The sequence below is a fragment of the Diadema setosum genome, chromosome 20 (genome assembly GCF_964275005.1).
Source record: "Diadema setosum chromosome 20, eeDiaSeto1, whole genome shotgun sequence".
Lineage (NCBI taxonomy): Eukaryota > Metazoa > Echinodermata > Echinoidea > Diadematoida > Diadematidae > Diadema > Diadema setosum.
In genome coordinates, this window is record NC_092704.1 from 3,792,891 (window position 1) to 3,819,719 (window position 26,829).

Sequence of the window (26,829 nt, forward strand, 5' to 3'; positions counted from 1 at the left end):
TGATAAATGGTGGTATGCTGTACTTTGCAGGCACAAATCCTTGTTGGTCATGGAGTAGTCTGCACCAAGACTACTGCATGCACCACTGGCACTTGTATGTAGCCTCTCCTTGTTGGGTGAAGCTCCTGTAACAGTACAGGGCCTATGGGACAGTGACAGTGGCACATGTAGTAGTCTTGGCGCAGACTCCTTTACGGCCAACAAGGTTTTGTTTCTGCAAACTAAGTACACATGTATGCTATGCCATCTGCATGGACCCAGCTCCCTGCAGAGATTCTACTCTCCCCACCCCCACCCCCACCATCTCCCATTCCAACCTTCTCATCTGCCTGTAATACTGTATGCATTTACACTACATTTATATACACAAGCAAGTCCTGTACAACTGTACTACATCAGACACAACACTTCTCACTACACACATTGCACAAAATGTTCTCTCACACTCCAAAGCACGGTCTTATAATGCAAGGAGTACAATATACTGAAAAGGTGATATATTTTGCGGTGTTATTTTCTTTAATACAGTGTAGTTTCATGTTTTAATCAGTACAAACATGGACTGTATGTGCAGCTGATACCATAATTCAAAATATATTTTTACAAGGCATCTTTTACTTTACTTGGTAGGATGGTGACATAAAAATCACCAATTTAGGCTTGATTTACAAAAAAATTGCACTCTGCCATTTCTGTATTTCAATATGACCTTTACATGCAACTTTTTGGGAAGACATTAATAAAGACTTTTCATTGGTATTTCAGAATTCAAACTTACAGTAACCCATCACTTTTACGTATGGGCTTCTTGAAAAGACAAGACATATAAATATATTACCAACAATAGGAGAACAGAACTCTAGAAATTTATCAATACATGTATCAACAATCTACAGTTATGGTTTAATAAAAAAAAAAAATACTGATATCTCCTGTATATCACCCATATATTGGTGTCTGACTGGCAGTGGTCTGTAATTCTCGACATAGGATCCCTTGTTGATGACCCACTGTGCTTTGAGAGTTTCTTTTTCTTCTCATATGGCAGGACTTCAAGAAGTGTCCAACGCCATGCCTGTGCAAATCTCTGTGGCATCCAAATGCGTCCACTGGCACTGCTTGTAGGCGTCTACTTCAATTGCACTTAAATTTCATAAACCTAGCACTGGAATATGTCACCCACTTGAACCATTTGCAGAAAAAAAAAAATGAAGAAGAATTAGCCTGTTTACAACATTATATGATACATTCCTGAAACTTATATCTTTAATTTCCAAGAAAGACTATTTGCATACCATTGACTCGTGGATCATGCCCTAGCTAGGTGTAACTGAACCATGGTTTTCTTCATCTCCCTTTTACGTGTTCCTTACTTCATACCAGCGTAACTAGTACAAATCATCTAAAACAACCTATGGGTTAAAGCATATAAAACCACCAGAATGAACGACAGCAGCTATGAGATGTCATATTATAACATTATACATGCTGCATCAAAACAGCCTAAAGATATCTGGCATACTTTAAAAATGGATATTTTTGTGTGACTAATTTTTCACACTCAGCTGTGTAAGAAGTGTTTTGCTTGTTTTTAGTTCTGCGAAATCAAGACATCCACTAGTAGAACATAATATGGCAAGCAAAAATATTTGTGTCCTTTTATTTTTGCACTAGTTTCTGGTTGCGCAAAATGCGCAAAATTTCAACACCACTAAAATTTCCACTTTTACAGTACACTGAACACTAATAATTCTAAAAAATAATATGCATATCAATTATATCCAGAGTCACGTGTTAGTATACAAGGCATATATAGAATACAGGGCTGTTCCAGCAACCAGAAGAAATCCACCAAGGGCTAGGCGTGGCAGCCAGTGTGCATACGAACTTTGAAGCTGCTGGTGCACTCGCAGAACGGCTTGCCGCGTGTCTGCCAAACTCCCGTTATTGTCAATGACAAGGTCAGCTAGATCTCGCTTGGCCTCCAGGGGCATCTGGGAGTGGATGCGCTGAAGAGCGTCCTCTCTCGTGAGGTCGTTGCGCTTCATCAGTCTTTGCAGCTGAACATCCTTGTCACTGTTTTAAAAACAAAGAGGTTGTAAGGAAATAAAGGCTTCTAAAGAACTCAAACAAAGTGGTTTTTAGAAAATATGTAAACAGGCTTCTAAAGTACTGAAACTGCTCATATATTGCACATATTTACCGGTAGTTGACAAATATGTCTACTATTAGATGGCAATATATGGTACAGTGCACTCCCGTCATAACGAAATGCTTGGGACCGGCAGTTTTCTTTCATTATAACAAAATTTCTTTATAACCGAACAAAGACAATATATAACGAAAACAAGGAAACCACGCATTCTGTTTGCTGAATACTCATCATACACTGGAAGGGTATGTGAAATGGGATGGGATTATTGTATGACAATATTAAACGCAAGTTCCCCTCAGAAACTGTGTGTGACACACGGAGTGAACACACAGTGACGTGAAGCGTTCGCCCATGCAGAGACACTATAAATGCTTGTTCCGCAACGTATTTCGAAAGCAATTCGCATTTCGTTAGAATGGAGCACAATTCTTTTGTTTTTCTTTGTCAGTGGCGCTCGAAAAAGACTTCGTTACATCGAACTTTTCGCTATAACCGTGTTCGCGTTAAGCGAATTTTGTACCATAGACTTTAATGGTGATAATTTTGGGACCAGAAGTTTTACTGCGTTATAACGAAATTTCGTTATAACCGTGTTCGTTATAACGGGAGTGCACTGTAATGCAATAGCATGAAAATAACACAAATGCGCTGTAACATATCAATTCCATTTCATGACTACTGCTATCTGTTGGAAGTATTTTTGACAAGCATATACATGTATATGTATTCAAAATATTGTGATGTAGTTTAAGACCCTTCAAAAATCGTTGAATCATGATGCTTGTTTTATCAGTTGATACTGAATCGCCACAAAAAAATAAAGGCTAATAAATCAAGATTATGATCATAATGCATCCAACCAAAGTCAAGATGGTGACTATGTTAGAAATGATTTGGAAGTTTCATGACTTAGGGGGTGTTGCAAGAAAGTTGCAATTGATTGCAAGTTGCAATAGATATTTGCAATTAATCGCAACTCGACTTTCTTGCAACACCCCCTTTTAGTCTTTCATTGTAGAGCAGGATATTCTATCACTTTGTATCATCTTACCATAAATATGAAGCACTAATGTTCCATTCTCTCAATATCATTGGGTTCTTAGATGTAGAGAGCTTACCAAAACACCACCAGCACATATTTGATGTACTTCTTCAATGCGCTTCCTTCCAACAGTAATGGGATGTCAAGAATAACATAGCTGTATCCTGTAGATATCAAATAAATTGAATGTCCAGATGTTGCCTGTTTTTGATGCAGACATAAAGGACTAAATTCACAAAGGTGGTACAATCTTGTCCATGGTTTAAACCATGAACAAAGATTGTACCACCTTTGTGAATTCAGGCCATTGTGCTTGCTTGTTTTTTTTGCTGTAAAAATGTTAATTTCAGTATAGAAAGTGTAGTATCAGTACCTGACAATAAATTTCAAGTAATGTAGGAAATGACAAAAAGTGGCTAAGTTTTGAAATCATATCAGTAACATGCCACATGGACATGGCTAAACACTACTTGTTATCACAACATTAACAAGGCTCAAGCTCCTATTTCTGTAGCAAGGCAATTACCCCCTGATTGAATACTGGTTAGTGATATGGTTAGAGTAAAGATTACTGTTAGGGTTAATTTTAGGGTTAAGAGTTTGGGTTAGGGTTTGGATTAGGATTAGGGTTTAGGGTCACAGAAAGGGTCTGGGGTAATTGTGCAGGGCTATTTCATTATGAAATATTTGTCCTCTTCAGGAGTCTGTGCAGGTTTCAATAGGCCCATTTACCCTTATGGTGAAATACTACAATATTTCATGTGGTATTTTGTAACGTGAAAACAAATGTTCACAAACTCCTCACAAAATACCTTGTGAAATACCATGGTTATTTATGGTGCACTGTGGCATATTTTCCCCATGACCTTAATACACACTTCCAGTCCTCTCCCCATAGGAGATGTATATCACAGTATTTTGTGAATGAGAACGGTAGGCCTACCACGTCTAACACTGCAAAATCAATTACTGTGATATTTCGCCAATTACAAAGGTGACAATTAATTACTGTAGCATTTTATACGATGGAATACAATGTAATTCCAGTGTGAATGTCCCCATTGGCTTTAATTTGGCATATTGTCACTGGGGAGACAAGACCTCGTATCTCACAAATGTCAAATGTTCAGGAGAGAAAAAAACAAAACAAAAAACAAACAAACAAAAACAAGGAAGCCAAAGCACTCTATCAAATGGGACAGCCTTTCCTTTGACATGGCATGGTGGCTTCTTTTTTTTTGGGAAAGACAGCTAGAATTTGGAGAGGACATCACTTAACTGATTATCTCAATGTTAATCCAAAAAAGTAAATTTCATCAAAATTTGAGATACAAGGTCTTGCCACTCGGGTGAAAATATGATATCTATAGTACAAAATGCTCACTTTAGTGCCTTGACCACAGAGTTTACCTTTGCAAAAGCTTTGTAGAATCTGCCAGAGCATAGATCGCTGAATGTACGGATGCGTGCATCTGTTGAGCAGTCTGCGCTTGTCTGCATCAGCGAATATGATGGCACCAAGTTTGGGCCTGTCAATAGTCCCATCTTCTAGGAGAATACTTTCTCCAAAATGATTGACTATTTTTTTCCATGCTGGCTTACCTGGTTCCACAACTTAAAATACAATAAGACAAAAAGAAACAAGATGGGTGAATGACTCAAATACTATTAGTCAAAATATGAAACACATTTACACACACAAACACATACCAAGAAATATACCAAACAGAACGATTAATACTTCATTTTGAAAGAGGACCTTTGGGAAGTCCTCATGCTACATTTACACTATGTTCCCACTGGCCACAGCAAACCATTTTGCAAGCCACTATGGACAAAACAGGATGGACATGAGACAATGCTTGGGAGTGGGATAGGGAAACGTGACAGGCCGTGATTGCCGTGTACGCCATGTCAGGTTTATAAACTGTCAAAAAATTTGCCACAGCACTCACTGTGCTGCTGAGAAACCTAGTAGGCTGTACTAAAATGGGTTCAACATAGCAAAATGTAACGACATGTTGTAGGCAGGTAACAAAACTACAACTTACAAGCTTGTAGGAGGTGAAATGGAATGAACAAAACTAGAATATGGAGGGGATGAAAAGGAAAATAACCCTCTAATCATGGCACACTATTTTTGTTGGAAATTGTGTTGCTGCACGGCACAGCAACGGGAACATGGTGTAAATGTAGCATCACCACCCTTTACAAAAGTAGATTTGTCTGATCCTATTCTACATGAGCATCATGGAAAGTGGAATGACTCACAATAGACAATCTATATATTGTTCTTGTCTTAGGTTGTTTCCCTTAATTCCTATCAATCGATCATTGAGAGCATAGGTCTATAGACCGATTCTGTGACGCGCTATGTGTATTTTTGGCATGGGCAGAGCCATTAAGGAGGTGTCTCAGCCGACCCCCCTCCTCTTCCCCACCCCCTTCCGCGCGTGGAATGAAAAACTGATGCATGGTTGTTTTAGCCAATAGGCGTCTCATACTGAGTGCGCGAACGCTTGCTTAGTGCGCGAACCTTTGTTACAAGTATAGTAAGGGTACTAGGTCTCGCGCAGGGACCTAATGATCGCGCATAGCGTAACTGCGTATAGCAAGCGATATTACGCGTAGGAATAAGCGCAAAATTTGCCGATACGCCCATGGAATAAACATACATGACTTACCGCCCAACATGAGAAGGAAGCAGGTAAGAAATTTTGATTTCCAACAAATTTTCCACTAAATTTCCAATTTTTTACCTGGTAATTTACCTACCTAACCTTAAAATCTGTTCTAAGGATGTTGTAGCCTAGACGTGTCGTCTCGCTTGTCTCGTTCGTAGTCGATAGAATTCGTAATTTGTTCGATCGATCGTTTACCACGTGACGTCATCATACACAAGAACAATGTATGCTGCCAGCTACGCTGAAATACTGTTAATAAATGCTTGTTTTAAGTCAAATTTTAACACAACGATTATAATATTTAATACAAAGGAATAAATATTTCAGTGTATCGAAGTTGAAGTGTGATTTCAATTTGAATTTGCTTGTGATTTCTTGCGCTAACTTGTGATATATTTGTGACAGGGGAGGGTCATGATACTGAAGAAAAATTAGATGAGAGTGTGACAAATGGGTGACGAAAATGAGAGGGTGACGAATGGGTAAGCACACACACAAACACACACACACACACAAAATATATGTTCATATTTTACTTTTTTCCATTTTATATTACGTGTATATTATTGGTTAAAGTGATTAGAAATATTGTAAGAAAACTTTATAAATGAAAATCATTAACGATTATGAAAATATCAATGATAAAAATAATGATAATAAGAATGATAAAATGATGATGGTGGTGGAAGTGATAATAATAATAATGAAAATGATAATGATGATGATTTTTTTCCATAATCTTTTATTGATTCCATATTCAATACAGTGTCATGATAAATCAAATCACATGTATCATAGAATCCACAATTCAACAAAACACAATTATAATGAAATCAAACCAAGCTGTACTTTCAGCAGAAACGGTGCATTCGTAAAGAATATACAACGCACCGAAAAAAAACAACATACACTGCTTACTTACTTTCATTAAAATCAAATGGAGCTGTCCTTTTACCATGACAGTGCATTCATAAGAAAAAAAAAAAGAATCGAGCTGTACTTTCAGCATGACATTGCTTCATAAAAAAAAAGAAAAAAAAAGATGATGATTATGATGATCGATGATGGTGGTGGTGATAATAGTAATAATGATAATAATAATAACAATAATAATACTGCTGTTGCTTAACAGGGATAAATTTAATATCGAGTGAAAAAATATTCTACGAAAGCCGGAGCACGTTACAGCCGCAGAGGGGCAGACACTTTCACGCATGAAACTACAGAGGGCAGCTGCGCGATCTTTACATACCCCGAGAAATTGAACGCATAAAAAAAAGTCCGACATACAAACGGCGACAGCGTACTACTCCGTCATCGTATCATCAGGAGATTTTGGGAGGTGATTTTTCTGCATTTTCGTGATATTCATTGAGAAATTCAGGTACGATTATGGAATAACTTCTATTATAAGAGCATTTCAAATTTTCGTGCGCGATATCTAGACCCCTCAACCATACGTGATAAACATGTTGCCTGGGGGTGGAGGAGAGGGGGGGGGGGGGGGGTCGGCTGAGACACTCACTATGGCTGCGCCCAGTGCCACAAACTGTCTGCTGCCCTCAACGAACCCGAATCGGTCTATAGCAGCATACTCCATACCATCTTTATTACCATGTCTATCTACTGTAGTTGGTGAGACAACCTGGTACCAACCTTCTCGTGCAATTTTGTCCGCATCTAAGACGACGCATCCCAGTTCCCTAAAGATGCTAGAGACGGTGCTCTTTCCTGATGCAATGCCACCTGTTAGCCCGACGAGAAACATTGTAGCTCTGAGTCTGATGTTGACAGTTGGCGTGGTTTCTTTCTGTTACTAAAAGTATATCGTACAAAAAACAAATACTGGCCAGGTAATGAATGATGTCAACATCAACAAAGTCAGCTAGGTTTTCTTAGTGCAGGAAGCTCACAATGTGTTATTAGTGTTGCAGGCCAGGCAACTCTTTGCAATCCATGCAAAGACATGTTTGGGTTCGAACATCACTGCTCTACACTTTGAGTTTGATCCCACGGTTTCACGATCCGGAACTAATGATAGCGGTCTGTGAGGGAACGGTATCTAACGAACTGCACTGAACTATCACGAACTGCACGAGCAATATTAAAGTGTTCTATCCCTATACACTAGAGTTTTACCCAGATGTAGATGTCTATATAGTTATATAGTCCACATATATGTGAAAACTCACAAAAGCTTCAGCCTTCAGGTTCTATTTGCAAGAACTCACTTGTTTCAATCCTGTGCTCCGATCCAACCGGCGGCCGGTGTAGTAGGAATTACCGGTATTGTATAATGTACCGTTTGGCCGGGGATTATGTACGGATGATACGGGATCTAGATGGATGAGCGCACAACACTGCATAGTCTCAACAATCAGGGAGAGATTTTAACTCCCCACCACCGGCCCTCTCCCGTCTCCCTCCCCCCGCAACACCAGAGTGCGGCATTTGTATGATTAGATCCTGAGAATCTGTCTATATTTGGGGGATAAGTTTACATTATGATATTACCAAATGGTGTCTCGTTGTTAACACGAGATAAAAAAAACAACAACAAAACATTCCCATAAGACAGTTTGGAGGCAAGACTAGATAAGAGAGAGAGATGTACACAAACCCCACGTGTTGGGGTCGCTGTTGCGGTTAGTCAGAACTCTACTAGAGTTCTGTGGTTAGGAGGCCGCCGCCGTAATTTTGATCGCCGTCGCGCGCCGCGCGTGCCGCACAGAATCTGTTTTTTATATGCAGTGAGTTCATTTTCTTGATCTGCAACATACTACGGGGGAGGAAGAGAGGATCGACAGAGATTTCATTGATTTATTGAGGTAATGATTCTTTTTGAAAATGCGTAGATTTGCTTAGGTTTACATAACGAACTGAGAGAGACCCGATGAAATAGACTCTACAGAACATTTTTGTTAGTAATTTCGTGGAAATCAGTCACAATTTGCACATTCAAGCAAACAACTAGACTAGCTTCCATAGCTGCACACAGGTCCCCCGTGTAGAAATCACCATTCGTACTGTCTGTCTACTGATCGGAGGTAACGTTAGTAAATTTTACTGTAGCCTGACCAAAACGTTTTTAGTAATTTTACACTTACATACAGCGACTGAAAACTGGGCTGTGCAGCTGTGCATGCTACCATTGTGAGTTACTGATGAGAATGGCAGACGTTATTATTATAGACCCCCTAAATACAATAGGTCTAGTCAGTGTCGTATACTATTTAAATTAAGTAAAGTTTATTAGGCAGCCTAAGTATTATCATGATTATATCTGACACAACAACAGTTCTAACACACTGTTCAGAGTCTACATAGACTAGAAAATTGCAGTGCACAAAGGCAAAGCTTTGCAGAATCGTAGAAATAAAGCTAAGGTCAGTGGTCCACAACTTGAAATTTTAGCATGCTGTTGCAAGCGCAGACTCTGAGAATCTGAGAATATTGCAGAAACTGTAGAAGTCTATGGGGCGCATTAACTGCGACCAGCAGCCCCATACGCACAGCGTAATGCGTATGGGGCTGGTCGCCGTAAGGGGCGCATGTGTGCAGAGCGCACAACACGTATGCAGCTACTAAATGACACTGTCTACAGTCTAGCAGCAGGGTATTCTGAATGCACACATTTCTGGAATGACATTCAATGCGCGTAGGACTTCGTAAAAATCATAGACCAGCCTCACAGAGCAGAGCGTTGTATCAGTTTTATGGACCAATGATTCAATATCGCAAGTTATAAAAAGTGGCACAAAAATGTAAAAAATGCTAGTTTAAAAAAAGATGTCATTTTTTCACAAGCTAGGTTTTATCATGTGAGCTATGATGTTTATGTATACATTTTACCGTAAAATACAAACTTTGAGCCTCATTAGCCAATTTTTTCTTTGACTTCAGCTCGGTAAGACTGTGTGTGAGTGTGTACAGTGAATCATGCGTATGAATTGTGATTCTGGTGGAAGGACAAGATGCGAAAGACGTTGATTATTCTATTACAAAATTCATGTCTGGAATCGAGTGTGATTTTACACCTACTTTTTTCCAAAGACAACTTTTCGGAGATGAATGTATTTGAAGTCTATTTTCTAAAAATCGTAGTGAATAATTTTCATAATTTTGCCAAATTCATAGTTTTCAGGACTTTGCGAATTACTAATTGGCCGAAATATCATCCTCTGAGTGTGGAATTCAGAACCACAAAAAACAAGCATCCGATGATAAATCAACTCGCCTATAATGTAGAGCATGGTGTCTGGTCAGGCTGCACAAGAGCACGTATTGTTAAAGCCCCTAGGCCTGTTCCCCTCACGATATGGACCTTGATCTATCCTGATATACTGTCTAGCAGATCGGGGAGAGCAGCAGCAGTGTATGGGGATTGGAAGCATCGTAGCAGCAGCACTTGGAGGATGAGGTTTGAGCGGACAATTTTTCAGATCGGGAAGAAATTTTGAACCTGTTCAAAACTTCTTCCCTTCGTGTATCTCCCCAATAAAAATTGACTTATTTTGAATCGTTAGGCAAGCAGGGAGAGGGTAGTGACAGTGTAAACATCTTGGGATGTGCGTAACAAGGTCTTTCTGAGCGTAGTAACATTGCCACAAAAATGGGAAGTAAACTAGACACTGACATGGTCCCGCTTGCTGCGCCGCTCTTCCCTGACCAAAGCATTACCTTCCCACTTTAATGATGCTCTCGCTACAATCTCTCCTGTGGTATTAGAATCCAGGCATGATGCTACGATACTCTCAGTACAGTCCAAGATAACACGCGCGTTACGTATGGGACATTCAGAGACTTTTATGACCTGAAAAATAGTGTCAGTGGCCTTTGATCATATTGAACTTTATCATGGTGATTGATATCTAGGAGAAGTATAATCATGTAAAAAATTGAGAAAAATGACCTTGACAATTATATTCTAGAAGAGAAAATATGTGCCGTTACGTATGGGACCAGAAATTTTTTTTTTTTTTGAACATTTTTTCAACCTCAAAACTCTCTGAAAGTATTTCATTCTACAACTTGTAACTCACTGTGATAAAAGTCACAACACTCAAGATTATCACAGGTAAGTTTCATGTCATTAGGCAAAAAGCTCTAATTACAGGTTCTAATTAAAGACAGACATGACATGTTACGTATGGGACAGTTACGTATGGGACACTTTGTCCCCCATTCATTTAGTGTGTGGAAAACCATGTTTATGGGTATTTTGCATAGTTATTGAAGTACAATCAGTTGAAACTACTCAAATACTGATCCAGATTGTCAGGGAAACAATATTCCCCAAATATTCACCATCATAGTCATATTCAATCATATCTTTATATTTTTATGACCAACCTGAGTATGCATGCCCTTTGTCCCCCCATTCGTTTAGTGTGTAGAGAACCATGTTTATGGGTATTTTGCAAAATAATTTTGCAAAATACCCATAAACAAATTTTTGCATAATTATTGAGGTGGAATCAGTTGAAATTACTCAAATACTGATCCAGATTGTCAAGGGAACAATATCCATATTTACCATCATAATCATATTCAATCATATTCTATATTTTTGTCCCCGCCGAACGAGTTCGAGCAGGGGACTATGAAACGGGCTCCGTACGTGTGTGTGTCCGTGTGTCCGTCCGTCTGTCTGTCTGTGCGTCCGTGTGTGATCAAAATGTTCAATTTGCTACTTCTCTGTCATTTATGAGCCAATTTTGATTCTGTTTGCTTTATATGATAGCACTACATGGGAGCTTTGAAACTTCTACACAGAATTTCAGTTGTGACCTTTGACCTTGACCTTTGACCTATATTGTACATTTTGCTACAAAATGCTACTCCTTTGCCATTTCTAACCCGATTTCGATTCCGTTTGCTTTATGTGATGGCACTAGGTGAGGGCTTCAAAACTTCTACACAGAATTTTGACCTTTGACTTCTTTGACCTTTGACCTTGATTTTTGACCTATATTGTATATTGGCTACAAAATGCTACTCCTTCGCCATTTCTAACCCGATTTCGATTCCATTTGCTTTATGTGATGGCACTAGGTGAGGGCTTCAAAACTTCTACACAGAATTTTGACCTTTGACTTCTTTGACCTTTGACCTTGATTTTTGACCTGCCTTGTACATTTTGCTACAAAATGCTACTCCTTTGCCATTTCTAACCCAATTTCATTTCCGTTTGCTTTATGTGATGGCACTACAGTCTGTAGGTGAGGGCTTCAAAACTTCTACACAGAATTTTGACCCTGGACTTCTTTGACCTTTGACCTCGATTTTTTACCTATATTGTACATTGGCTACAAAATGCTCCTCCTTTGCCATTTCTAACCCGATTTCGATTCCGTTTTCTTTATGTGATGGCACTAGGTGAGGGCTTCAAAACTGCTTCACAGAATTTTGGCCTTTGACTTCTTTGACCTTTGACCTTGATTTTTGACCTATATTGTAAATTGGCTACAAAAATGCTACTCCTTCGCCATTTCTATCAAAACCCGATTTCGATTCCGTTTGCTTTTTGTGATGGCACTAGGTGAGGGCTTCAAAACTTCTACACAGAATTATTGACCTTTGACTTCTTTGACCTTTGACCTTGATTTTTGACCGATATTGTACATTTCGCTACTAAATGCTACTTCCGGCGGGGACATATTTTACGCACCGCGTAATTTCTACTTTTCCTTGTTTATGACCAACCTGAGTATGTATGTATGCCCTATTTTTATCAGGATAGTTACTACTAAAAAATTGAATAGTTTAAAGTGTTTACTTCCATTGATGAAGGGCAGTTTGCCATTTAGTTTCATTAAAAAACAGCTTGACACAAGAAATATTAATTTCAATAGATAAGCAATACCTGCTGCGTGGAATTCCAGTAATCGAGTAGATGTATGAACAATGATGTCTGTCTACCAGTCAGGTCATTGATTTGAGTCACACCTCGGTATGTATACCCATGAATTTTGTTGTGGCTACTATTGAAAAGTGAATAAGGACAATTTGTGTATCACTTGCAATAAAAAAAAATCATTTTACTTTATTTTTTTTGTTGTTGATATCACAACCGTTTCAAATTGGATCTCCATCAAATTAACTTTGAATTCCTCCCGTTCCTCTAAAATTAGAATTGTATGTTCTTAAGTAATTCATATTATTGGTTTCCAGTCATCTCATAAAATGTTGAAAACTGAATCCCCATTTCTACAAAAACAATACCATCCCTTTAATGCTGATTTTCATTGTGTATTTTGCCATCTTCCCCTCCCCCTTTCTGAAAATTGTTCAGTCAAGTACATGTATTGTTTCAAGCGTCTATAACTCAAAAAGTAGCTACAAAGTTGGGATGCTTTCTTCAGGATGATTGACCATTTGTGTACTGAGAGACCTTCCCAGATAGCTACATGCATTCACATGCAATATATATGATGATGTCCCATACGTAACGCATTTGTCCCATACGTATCATTATTTCAATGCCTAATCAAACATTTTCTTTTACTGTTTTTTTTTTCTATGGTATTTAATTTCTCTAAACAATAAATTAGAACTTTCCAAAAGGGCATTCAAATAACCTTAGCAATTTCAGAAAAAACCTAAAAAAATGACCTCACTTTGTTACGTATGGGACATCTCGTGATAGGACACGAGCTAATTTGCATAATAATTTGCATAATTCCAAAATTTTCATACCAAGTTAAACTATTTGATGAACTTCTTATGTCCACATATTAATTATCATTTGCTTTCCTTTGAATAAATATGAATTTTTATAAATGTCCCATATGTAACGCTGTGTTTTACATTTATGCAAATGAAGCCCTTGAAATTTGCATAAATTTACATGATATAATTTTTTCCTCCATGGAAATCAAAACTTCAACTCATAAGCTTCAAAATGATACCAAATATGTCAATATTGAGCAAAGATGAAATTTTGCCCCCTGAGGGGACCTTATCTTGGACTTGCCCTACACTTCATTCCAGCCATATGCTGTTTCCACTTTGCTACGCTGTTTCCGTTTTGGCTATGCTGGTCCTACCCTTTTGCAGACTCAATTACGCACAGCTTCCACTCTCGCTGCTCTAAAAGGGACGCAGCCGATCATGTTTTGCACATGTTTTCACATGTTTGAATACATTTTATTTTGAACTTGTTGCAAATTCTTGAGGATGCTACACAACATATTGCTGCCATTTGAGGATGTTGCACAAGAATTTGAGCATGTTGCAGCGACATGCTGAAACCCCTTGTGGACCGCTCTGGGGTCTAGGATAACTGCAACCAGCCCAAGCCATAATACACACTGAATTTCAGCTCAATCTGATAATCCCTTCATTGTTGTTGTTGTGGAGTTTTGCGTCATACTGTTTTTCGCTCACCTAATCTATTGTGATCACTCTTCATCCGTTGTCTGATGTGCGTTATGCGTAAACATGCACATTTTCATCTAGAGCTTCTTGAGAACCCTCCTTTGGGGGGCCAGACCCTCCAAAATGAAGGTATTTGTAAAAAATCTTCTTCTCTAAAACCAGAAGTGATAGAGCCCAGGTAATAAGTGTGCGTTAGTACATTGATGACTGTAGTTTCAAGTTTGTTCATGGTAGAATCAAGGTGCCCCCCCTTGGGACCCAGGGAAGGGGGGAGGGGTCCTAATGCTGCCTATATTGTACATTTTCATCTTCTTCTTGAGAACCCCATGACCAATTTTTACCAAACTTGGCAGGAAGCATCCCAAGGGGAAAGAATCTCAATATTTATATTCAAATGGCCACCATGCCCCACCTGGGGGGGGGGGGGGGGGGGGGGGGGCAGGAGGGCCCAACAACCCACTTCAGTAAACGGTCTGTAAAGATTTTCTCTTAAACCAGAAGTGAGTGAGATAAATACATTGTAAATACAAGGAGTCAGTATGTTGATGACTGTTTTTTCAAGTTTGTTCATGGCAGACTCAGGGTGCCCCTTTCCCCCATGGGACCAAGGGAAGTGGGATGGGATGAGTCCAAATGGGATCTTAAATCGTACATCTCCATTCTTCTTGAAAACCCCTTCATAAATGTTCACCAAACTTGGCAGGTACATACTGTAGCATGCCAGGGGGTTAACACCTCACTTTGTTAAACCTTGGGGGCCCCCCAGGGGTCCATTGCCCCCCCCCCCCCCCAACATGAAGGAAGATTTACAAATCTCCGCAACCAGAAGTGATGAAGCAAAGTTATGAGTTTGTACATCGATCACTTTGGTTGCAAGTTTTTCATTGCAGATCCAGGGCTGCAGTTCCAAATCCAAAGGGGCGGGGGGGGGGGGGGGGGGGGGGGGAGGGGATGATTCATTAACTCTTTATGTGCCAAGTTCGCACGTCCGGCTCAGTCGACGGCGTGCCAACTTCGCATATTCTGCTCAACAAACAAAGCCGCCAAAACCGATCGATAAATCCCTAATCACTGCTAATCCCGAGGCACAATGAAAAAGTTTTTCGTGCTTTTGTTTCTCTCATACACGGCTTGCATTCTATGTGGTGATTGACTATCAGTGGATGTTCCCAACTAGATTTGCTCGTACATTCTAAGTTTCTGTCACGGTTTTATGTGCAGAAGTCATGCCTTTACAGTAATGTAGCAACTGGTCATTCGAAAGAGAAATTTAAAATAGATTAGTCATACAATTTATATCGGAACAAAGTTTGACATTCCTCTTTGACTTTGCCTGCTATTATGCCCATCTGAACAGAAATTTGTAGAGGGTATACAAATTAAAAAAAAAAAGAATTCTTTCTCAAAGCATGACTACCGTCGTGTCTCGGAATAACGTGGCACACAGGGGGTTTCCACCATGGCACATAAAGAGTTAAGGAGTATTCAGTAATATTCTTCTCCAGAATGAGAGGTGAAAGAGCTTTTAAAAGTCTTTTTTTTTTCCCTCCAAAAGTCTGCATGCATAGTCCAACCTTCTATAAACTGCATTGCACTTGGCCCCAAACTCCCAAAGCTCCCCTCCCCCCCCCCCCCCCCCCCGCCAAGTTTCCAATGTTCTCAGGTAAGAGTCTGCAAGAATGCATGGAAGTTGAACTTGCTATACTCAGGTGAGCATGAGACATTTTTTTTTTTTGTCCCATTCATTTTGCAGAGCATATGGCTTGGTAAATTAATAGTCTGTGCGGGAATAGACCAGATACAATATACTTCAGAGCCTCTTTTCTCTGCACACACTTTTCAAGAGTGTGTGCCTTTCTTTCATTATATCAGAAAGTCCATTTAATTTTAGTTAAAAATCATTTTAAAACTTTCCATCAGAACCTTCTCTTAACTGAAAATCAATGTCTGCTGACTTTTTGTTGGTTTTGTGGTGCAGGGTCACAAATGTTAAGAATTGCTAATCTATAGACTATTTTATGGTCATTTATCCATCAGCATCATATGGGACCATATATGGGTTTTTTTTAAACTTTGACTTTATTCTGAAAAATCATATTTTGTGAGCTAAGCAAAAATTGCACTGTCTATCTAATTCATCAATAAATTAACACTTTTTTATCAATCACAATTTTCAGTGTAAATTTGTACGGTCCTGTTTACAAAAAACATGCACAGTATCCTATGGGACAGTTTTACTGTTTGCATTATGCAGTGAAAAGTGTGTGAAACAAAAATATGTCTGTTATACAGTAATAGCTCTGAGAACCTATTTGAATGAATATATAGGGAGTATAAGACAAACCTAATGCAAAAGAAGCTTATTCAAGAAAGAAGCTTTTTGTTCACGTCAGCAGCTTCCAGCTGTGCATCATCTCACCCGAGCAGAGCATGCGCTCTGCAAACCTCAAATACAAGCAGCTTGAATTCCCAAGTTTATTTATCCTATCTGCAAAAAGATTCAAGAATCCTTTTGAACAAATTGATAAAACTTCCCAATACAACTTCCTGGATCACTACCAAACTTTAATCATTTGTTCCTCATGCCATTACCAACTTTTCCTTCAAGTTTCATCCAAATTTGTCCACAACTTTTGCGGTTATTTTGCACACAGACAGACACAAACAAACAAACAAACAAACAAACAAACCATCAAAGAACAATCAAATGGCAATGAAAGCTTTCACTTGTTTCCGTGGTGGAGGTAATGAATAATTCTATGCTCTACACACACCTCATCGGCAGGTATGGTGTTACTTTGAAATAAAGCATTAGGAGAAAGAATAGTATAGATAGAAAATAACAAATTAAGAAAGATGATATTTTGTGTTTCATTTACCAGCAAAGTGCTCAACCAATACCAAGCATTAAAATGTAAAGTAATGTTTTTCAGCTGCATTATTTGAAGCAGCCCTGGGTGGATCCAGGAATTCCGAAAGGGGGGGGGGGGGAACGGCAAAAATATTTCTGGTGCCACTTGTGGGTTTCATCACTTGACAAGCAAAAAAAACAAAACAAAACCAAAAACTAAAAGAAAAAAAAACTTCTTCAGCACACAATTTTTTTGTTAAAGGGTAGAGGGCACCCACACCCCTTTCATTTTTGTCTTTTAGTTCTTTTGTTTAAAAAAATGGGGGTTCTCTGGAACAAGTAACTTGCATTAATTACCCTGTCACTGTTACCTGTATGTTATCCATAGTTTCATTTACTGTTATCCATTGTGATTATTTTATTATTTGTGATTTGAGTACCGGTAGTCATCACTTCTTTTTTTTTTGGGGGGGGGGGGTTGAGAGGAGTGTGGGTTATGCCCTATTGCCATCATGGTATGTTTCTGTGTCAGGGTAATCAGCGCAAGTACTTGAACATTTGTGGATTTATGTCATTTGAGACCCCATAATTCATTAGTGACTGGTAATCAAATTTTACCAGTATGGTTTGATTGAAATGAATGTGGAAAATGGAAGAAGTCCTTAAGGGGGCACTACACCGAAAATTGAAAATTTTTCCAATTTTCTGTTTTTACTTTTAAGTGACAGTTTAGGTTCTTACCTTCAGTATTCAGTAGGTTCTACACTAAAAAAATGCAGTAAAAGTGGTTAAAATTCCTTTTTTCTGATACCCTTTTGAAGGTACATTTTTGCAGTGGAAGAACGCATATTGAAAACTCTATAGGTGGGACTACAGTGTGATAAACACTGAATATAATCATTGTACTGTGTTTTTGTGAGTTAAAATCATAATTTTTGACAAAATATGTTTGTAAAAGTGCATTAAGTGAATTCTACATATATTTTGAAGGGATATTTATGTCTATATACTGCTAGAAATGGCAACTGCCTGTACTTTGAGATCAATTTTGTGTTGAAATATGGCGAATGCAACTTTTTTATGTATTTTATTGTTTGAAAATGACATGTTCATTTTCAAATGCCGTTTTCTCAGAATGTGTTTTTATATACCTTTGTTTACAAATTTTGCTATAACTTGAAAATGCTTCAATATTTTCTTCCCAAATTTGGTAAACTTATGCAGAAGGAGATGCTTAATAATGTAATTGAGCACTTTGTGGCTTTAGTTTTTAAGTTATTGACAGCTGAATTCTGATTTGTTAATACCGATTGCCATGGCAACGGGAAAACACATTTTTCAAAAATAGTCAATTAAAATCTTTGGTTTTTTGAGTTGCATCTATCGACCAAATACATTGTATGAACTAAAAATGCCAAAGTTTACAGTAGTAGTAGGCATTTTTGTGGTAACCAATCACCTGTAGGCATCTGGTTCCCACGGTAACCATGCATAATATTATTATAATGTATACCATTGTATTGCTGACATCTCTAGCAACATGTACATATATAGTTTTATGGGATTTTGATAAATTCTTCATGACATAAATGCAAAATATGTGATTTTTTGTCATTTTCAATTTTGTTGGTGTAGTGCCCCCTTAATGTCAAAGACTAAATAATTTCTGCGTCATACTTGCATGTACACTTTACCTCATTCCAAATATTCGTACTAAAAAAAATGAAAAAGTATTATTTTTCCTTTCTTCCAGGAAGACACTGAATCTTAATGACTGTAATTAATGCACATCATAATCAAATTCACTCACTGAATCAATTAAGTAAAATCAAACAAAACCATGAACCTATATGGTAGAAGCTTTTAATAATCAAAACTATAAATGAGGGCAGGCCTATACAGCACATGAGTACAAAGCTAGCTTGGAGACAAGTCATTGAATACAGATTAAAGGGTGTGTACAGTTCTGGTTGAGGTGTGAGGATTTAGCTCTGAACGTTTTGCGAGATACATGTATTTTGAAGCCACTCTATATATGTCAAAGAGCATGCAATTCTAAGGGGTATCAAAAGTTTATTGATTAAAATTGGTTTTGAATTTTTATTGCTTTTTGTCCCCGCCGAACGAGTTCGAGCAGGGGACTATGAAACGGGCTCCATACGTGTGTGTGTCCGTGTGTCCGTCCGTGTGTCCGTCCGTGTGTGCGTCCGTGTGTGATCAAAATCTTCAATTTGCTACTTCTCTGTCATTTATGAACCAATTTTGATTCTGTTTGCTTTATATGATAGCACTACATGGGAGCTTTGAAACTTCTACACAGAATTTCAGTCGTGACCTTTGACCTTGACCTTTGACCTATATTGTACATTTTGCTACAAAATGCTACTCCTTCGCCATTTCTAACCCGATTTCGATTCCATTTGCTTTATGTGATGGCACTATGTGAGGGCTTCAAAACTACTACACAGAATTTTGACCTTTGACTTCTTTGACCTTTGACCTTGATTTTTGACCTGTATTGTACATTTTGCTACAAAATGCTACTCCTTCGCCATTTCTAACCCGATTTCGATTCCGTTTGCTTTATGTGATGGCACTAGGTGAGGGCTTCAAACCTTCTACACAGAATTTTGACCTTTGACTTCTTTGACCTCTGACCTTGATTTTTAACCTATATTGTACATTGGCTACAAAATGCTACTCCTTCGCCATTTCTAACCCGATTTCGATTCCGTTTGCTTTATGTGATGGCACTAGGTGAGGGCTTCAAAACTTCTACTCAGAATTTTGACCTTGATTTTTTGACCTATATTGTACATTTTGCTACTAGATGCTACTTCCGGCGGGGACATATATTACGCACCGCATAATTTCTACTTTTCCTTGTTATTATTATCACTTTTTTGATATCTCAGCAATTTGAAAACCATTTTTCATCAAATAAACATTGAATCCTTCTTAAGATTACATGCTCTTTCATATTTCATTAAAGAGGTTTCTCATTATCTTACTTCGGATTAATCAATTTCGAATCCCCACCTCAACTAGTACTGATGTACAGTCCCATTAATGTGAAAATCAGTAGAACTAGCTCTGATGACAGGAAATGAGGAAGAGGAAAGTTGTAGAATAAAAAATGTACTGGTGAACTAATATTGTAATATTAGCTCATACATAGCTTTGGTGAATGGTTTTAGGAGGGATGATTAAAATGTTTAATTGTAATCAAAATTATGAAGTCAGCTTGTCTTGGTACTCATTGAGTATTTGGATGATAGAATTTGATACTAATACCAGCAGTGAGCATTCTTGATTTGAATTAAGTAGGTATCACAATATGGGAAATGTTCAGTGCTCCACTCTGTTAAGGCAGTATCAAAGTTCACTTGAAGTGACATAAATCAGCGCCCGCTGTTGGTACGGTGGTGTCTAGCATCAATTGTTATTTATGACGCAGTGACTCATATTTGTTCCAAACATTGACCAAAGTACATGTACGTAAAGCAGGTACCGGTACTTGTTGATAATTGATATCTTACCCTGTGGCTGTCATTGCACTGTAGATTGTGACTGATATTGTCCTTGGTAAGTTAACTGTCAAGTGCATCTAATATTTTGTGCTCTATTTGTTGCAACAGAGCATTGTACATACTGAGGTCTGTGAATGGTACATGTTTTGGAATGGGTGTGATACATGCATGTGCTGGTGCTGTACATTGCCCTGGAAGGTATATTGCATGGCATTCTCCCACTGTACAATGGCTGTGCACTGTAGACCTACAATGTACCAAAACATGAACTCTTGTACGCAAAGCATTTCAGTTTCTCGGAAGAGATCTCATAGTCATTGCCAAGTTTATTTTGCTATACATTACCTCAGTTCTATTCTCATACTCATGAAACAAGGAAGTGGCTTAACGTGTTTGTATTCCAAGGATGTACTTGCTTGTGACATATTATCTGCTCTCCATTATCTAGCTTTATGAAAGGATTCAAGTTATCACTCAGCTTTTTTATTTTCATTGCTTTTTGGGGCATCTAGATATATTTTGTACCAGTAGTTGATGTGTGTGTGTGTGTCTGGTATGTATACACCACATACAAAACTATGATTTTTGCACAATGTACCACTTTGATCAGAATATTATTTATAATATGAAAATAATGTAACAAGTTATAACAGTTAAGTAATAAAAATCAGTCATGACTTAAAAAACAATGGTGATATAATGAACATACAACCAGGGCTGCCTCATCATATTTCCTAAGCTGTGAATTCTTCCTGAGGGCCCTGCCACTGTATATCACTGAAGCTTTGCCCTTGTTTAATGTTGTACTTAAACACACATCAAGTGATTTTGTGTAGGTGAAATATCCTGTCCAAAAATCAGCACAATAAGGAGTGAGGAATTACAGATCTTTGGGATGTTTCTTTGTTGCTATTGTTGAGTAGAGTAATGCAACAATTGGTTATAAACGCAGTTTCGTTTTGGCTAGAGCTTTCACTTTGATGGGCTACTATTTCATCAATTGTCATCTACCATGTATGCACAGCACAGTGTTGGCTGTGAGGAAAGGGGAAGTTGTCATCTTTCTGTTGGTACCTAAATATGTTAACAAATGACACGCATGATTGTGAGCACATGAACTTTAAAGACAACTATGACAAATTGCACTTTTTCCAAGTTTGAGTGTCACATGAAGGAACAATGAATGTCTCACTGAATGGAAGAGATCTGTCAATGAAAGTAGCTGAATGGGTCAGCCTGTACGAATGCAGGTTTACATTGACGGTTTGTGATTTAATAGGGTTTCTTCTAACATTTTATGGTCCATAACCTATAATATGCCCACCCCAGTCGTTTTTGCCAACTAAAAAATATATTTTTTATATATTTTTTGGATATTTTTTAGTATTTTCTTTCAAACTGCATATTTTTGTGATATTTTTTGGAAAAATACTCTAAAAATACCATATTTTATCAATATTTTTTAAAAATACTCTGAAAATAGCATATTTTGGGGGTATTTTTTCTAGTCTTGAGATGAGACGAATATTTTTTCTATATTTTTTCATCTTCCCTATAAACGTTCTTGACAGTTAGTAAAAATACTCTAAAAATAGGATATTTTTCGGATATTTTTGTCAAATTTGAAATACTATTTATATTTTTCACGTATTTTTTCAGCTTAATTAGTGAAAAACAAATTGATAAATAAAGCATCAAAATATGCTTTAAGATTAAAAATGTGGTAAATTTGTGGTAAAAGTGAATTCAGTTGGTACAAATTGAAGTCAGTTGACAATCAAACTAGCAGACTATTGTGTAGACCAAGTATGTATAATGCTCTTGTGTGTGTTTGTGTGGCAATATATATATATATGTGTGTGTGTATGTGTGTGTGTGTGTGTGTATGCGTGTGTGTGTGTGTGTGTGTGCGTGTGCGTGTTAATTTCTGTGTAAACAGTTTGTTGAAACTTGAAAGCCATGTACCTGACTGGGCTTGCTTACCAGTTCATATCAGATTAAAACCCATTAACCATAATACCTGTTGGTTTTCACTGATTTCTACTGATCATGCATATTCATGAGCTATTCAAATTCTCTTGGAATAGTAAAAGAAAAAAATATAGTTTTAATTGTTTTTATGATTACATTAAGCATTAAACTGTGTTAGAAAGTTTACTCAATATTATTGTTAATGTGGTATTCATAATTTCAACTTTTGTTATGAGGTGGCATTTTCATTTTTCAATATCAAAACTGTAATTTACTTGGTAACCATGCCTTAAAACATTATAACAAAATGGCCCTATATAAGTTAGTGTGATGTGTCTGGTACCAACTAGGTATAGGGTGTCGATACATGGTTTACATAGGCCTAGGTTCTAAGACTAATTGCAGGGTTATGTTTATGAAAGGTTAATTTGGATATGGATAATGACTTCACATATACTGAATAGACATTCTATGTGTTCTAGGATAAGCTCAAACATCAACATAACTCAAAAAATTAATATTCATTTTGTCCAAACTTGAAAATGTAACACAAAAATATTTGAAAAATATATTTTTGCAGTATTTTTGTAGCCCCAAAGGATAAAGGCACTAAAAATACCTAGAAAACATATTTTTACAGTATTTTTTTGCTGTAGCAGCACGATGTGTCAAAAAATATTCAAAAAATATATTTTTAACATACAGTATTCGGTGTTCCAAAACTGAACGTAAAAAATATATTTTCAAAAATATATTTTTTGGGTATTTTTTACATACAAAAATATCGTAAAAATATATTTTTTGGGTGATTTTTGGAATATTTTTATAATATTTTTCTGATATTTTTTTTCGAGCTGGGCACCTGTCTGATTACTTGGTCACTCCCACAAAGGCCAACCCACATAGACCATTTTTCTCTGTTGATATTCAACACATAGCTCGCAGCGACAAACCATGTCTTGAATATGAAGAGAGAAAATGGAAAATAGGTTAGCCTTTGTGGGAATGACCAATTCCAGTTGTCAACAATGTGGCCATGTTGAAGGTTATGAACCATAAGATGGTAGAAGAAACTCTAAACACAAAACTGCATGATTGCAGGCTGGCCTCTTAATTTAATAACCACTTTCATTGACAGACCTATCTCATCCATTCAGTGAAACATTCATTCCTTCACGATAACACTCAAACTTGGAAAAAGTGCAGTTTGTCATTGCTGAGGTTTGAATTTTCTTCAGTTTGTCTCTCTCCAAAAAATGAGATTTGTAAGATCGCAACATCTGATTTGTAATTTAGCAAACATGCCGCAAAAAGGAATCATGGGACTCGAACCTGTCATCTACTGGGCAAGTCCAAGATAACGCGCTCGTCACATATGAGACACTCAGCGACTTTTATGACCTGAAAAATAGTGTTAATGGCCTTTGATCATATTGAACTTTATCATGGTGATTGATATCTAGGAGAAGTATTTTATTTCGGAAGTCTCGAAAGAGACTACGATGCATAAGAGTAATGATAGGAGAGCCCGCACGCGCGTCCAGCAATACGTTCGCGTTCGTTCCAGCCGACAGGAGGTTCTCCTACATAGCTCCGCGGTTTGATTTCTATCCATTAATTCATCGCCTTCAATTTCCCTCTCGCGAGGAAATTTTGCTTCGCCGGTCATCCGGAACCAACTGAGAAGTGTTTTGACGCATCTTTCGAGCCTAAACTTTACGGGGGCTCGATGAATATGAGCTCGAAAGAGCAGCACGATCCTTCCTTCGCTTTACGTGCTACACGTGGACAGGAGGTACTGTATGTGCCACGAAGAAAGAGTTACCACCACCAGCGCCTCCCTCCGGCGATGCCGGTACGGCGCACGTACAGAAGAATGTGAGCATCGGAAAGGCTAAGGCTCAAGATTCGGGGAAGAAGCAGATGAAGAAAATTCCAAAAAAAGCTCCTCATACGGTATCAAAAGCCCCTTCCGAGGATCGGGCGTCTACCTCCGGGGACGTTACTTCTCGTCTAGACAAACTTGAATATCTCCTCGCCGAAGTGGTGAAACACCTTCCCCAATCGCATGATAAAACCACTAGCCGTGCTGCTGTGGTACATACACACGTACACGGTCTACACCAAAATGTACAGCGGAGGATTTTTCCCGCTTGCCTACTAACGTCCGCCATTTTGTTGGGGACGATTTTGATACGTCTGACGACACAGAGCGTGATGGACTGTTCGATTTTGACGAAGGGGTGGAAGAGGTTCCCCCTGCTGCACAGCTACCACCGTTGGCAGCCAAGTATGCTATTCCCCTCGGGATTGGGGAGGCAGTTGATGAGGACATCGCAAAATCGGTGAACTACTTTATTGGCAACAAACTAGAAGATAAAGCCATCGAGGAAACGGTTGAAAAATACCCCCCACCGAGCAACTGCCCCCACCTCGATACACCTAAAGTGAACGCTCCCATTTGGGAACACCTGCAGTCCGTCACGCGTAATCGAGATCTGAAATTACAGAGAGTGCAGAAATGTCTGACTCGCGGTATTGGGGCTCTTCTTCGCTCTCTCGACGCGCAAGATATCTCTGAGTCTCAGCAAGACGCACTTGCCCTATTGAATAACGCACACTTCGAACTGAATTGCGTGCGGAAGGAGCTGATTAAACCAGACATCAACTCGGAATACGTGCATCTCTGTAAGCCTTCCACACCAGTCACGCAGCTGTTGTTTGGTGACGATCTCACAAGACAGATGAAAGATCTAAAAGAACAACACAAGGCCTCTGCTGGGGTCATGAGGACCCAGCAGAAACATACTTCTCGTCCGAGCGGCTCTTTCCATCCGTACAGACGGCCCTTCAACAGCGGAGCTCGCCGGCAGGCTCGCGATGCAGGCTGGACGGGCTCGCGTAGTGCTGCAGCATCACGCTTCGTGCATGGAACGGCAAATCATCCTTTTTTAGACCAGCGCTACCAGGGGAAGTCGCGACCTCCCCCACAGCAACGGCCGCAGAGCAGAGCTCATCCACAGGCCAGAAGCAAGACTCCCCACAACAAGTAACCCAACAGCCCTCCTCTGAAGAGGTAGGAGACATTGATTCAACAGATTGCTCATTTGATATGTCAGTAACTGACCATGATGCATTGCTACCTTATCTATGGATAGCCGAACAGGCTGCTGAACAGTATTCTAGATCTACTCCTCGATTTACTAGATCTGTAGAATCTAGACCTACCACTTCATGTGTACATGACCGTCCAGTTGGAGGTTGACTGAGGCTTCATGCATGTAATTGGGAGAAGTTAACTTCAGATCCCACAGTACTACAAGCTGTGAATGGCTATAAACTTGAATTCAAGCCTGAATGTTTTCCACCTGAAAGGCTTAAACCTTTGGTTCAGTTCAAAGTAAAGAATGAAGATTTGGCCAATATCCAAGCTGAAATTGATTCACTGGTAGCCAAGAATGTTATTGAACCTTGTTCACATGAAGCAGGAGAGTTCATCTCTAACATTTTTACCCGCCCTAAGAAGAATGGCAGCCTTCGTGTCATTCTTGACCTCTCAGAGTTGAACAAAAGCCTAGTCTATCAGCATTTCAAAATGGATTCCATCCATACAGCAATGCAATTTATCACACCAGATTGCTTTCTAGCCTCAGTCGACCTTCAGGATGCTGACTATTCAGTACCAGTTGATCCACAGGATAGGAAATACCTGCGATTTGTGTGGCAGGGCAAACTTTGGCAATATTGCGCACTGCCAAACGGGCTTAGTACAGCACCGTGTTTGTTCACAAAGCTTCTCAAACCAGTTTTTGCTCATCTGAGAAGAGCAGGTCATATGGTAGTGGGATACCTAGATGATACTATCATTATTGGGAAGAGTGAGGCTTGCACTCAAAGAGCAGTCGATGCTACGACTGATCTCCTCGAAGACTTGAAGTTTCTTGTCCATCAGACTAAATCAGTGTTAAAACCCACTAAAGAAATCACCTTTTTGGGATTTGTCCTTAACTCTGTGAGCATGACAGTTACTCTTCCTGAATCTAAGAAGGAAGATATCATTGCTGAGTGCACAAGTCTGTTGAATGCCACAGACCCCTCTATCCGAGAAGTGGCTAGAGTGATAGGGAAACTGATTGCTACTTTTCCTGCAGCCCAATATGGGCCCCTCTATACTGTATACAAAATCTTGGAAAAAGAGAAGATTTTGGCATTGAAGG

The 26,829-nt window shown here is 38.7% G+C and overlaps 2 protein-coding genes and 1 pseudogene across 2 annotated transcripts in view; 2 read left to right on the forward strand and 1 right to left on the reverse strand.

Annotated features, from left to right (window-relative positions):
- Positions 1-534: 534 nt before the first annotated feature.
- LOC140243805 (dephospho-CoA kinase domain-containing protein-like) lies at positions 535-8,163 on the reverse strand. The gene is made up of 5 exons (XM_072323472.1): positions 8,113-8,163; positions 7,538-7,697; positions 4,608-4,811; positions 3,274-3,361; positions 535-2,076 (listed from the first exon to the last, which is right to left on the reverse strand). Exons 2-5 carry the CDS (start codon positions 7,647-7,649, stop codon positions 1,788-1,790), a joined length of 693 nt encoding a protein of 230 aa, XP_072179573.1. The 5' UTR covers positions 7,650-7,697; positions 8,113-8,163; the 3' UTR covers positions 535-1,787.
- Positions 8,164-8,631: 468 nt separating this feature from the next.
- LOC140244020 (uncharacterized) overlaps positions 8,632-26,829 on the forward strand; it is a 64,617-nt gene continuing 46,419 nt past the window's right edge. Inside the window, exon 1 of the mRNA XM_072323672.1 lies at positions 8,632-8,709. The gene's annotated coding sequence lies outside the window, so the exon portion shown is untranslated. The remainder of the gene's footprint in view (positions 8,710-26,829) is intronic.
- LOC140243798 (uncharacterized) lies at positions 24,348-25,665 on the forward strand (annotated as a pseudogene).

Excerpts from the sequence above, each read along its gene's own strand:
- LOC140243805 (XM_072323472.1), bottom strand. The coding sequence starts at position 7,649 with ATGTTTCTCGTCGGGCTAACAGGTGGCATTGCATCAGGAAAGAGCACC. Across the intron at positions 3,362-4,607 it reads TCTACAAAGCTTTTGCAAAG|GATACAGCTATGTTATTCTT; the intron begins GTAAACTCTGTG and ends TGATATCTACAG. Across the intron at positions 2,077-3,273 it reads TATGTGCTGGTGGTGTTTTG|TGACAAGGATGTTCAGCTGC; the intron begins GTAAGCTCTCTA and ends TTTTTAAAACAG.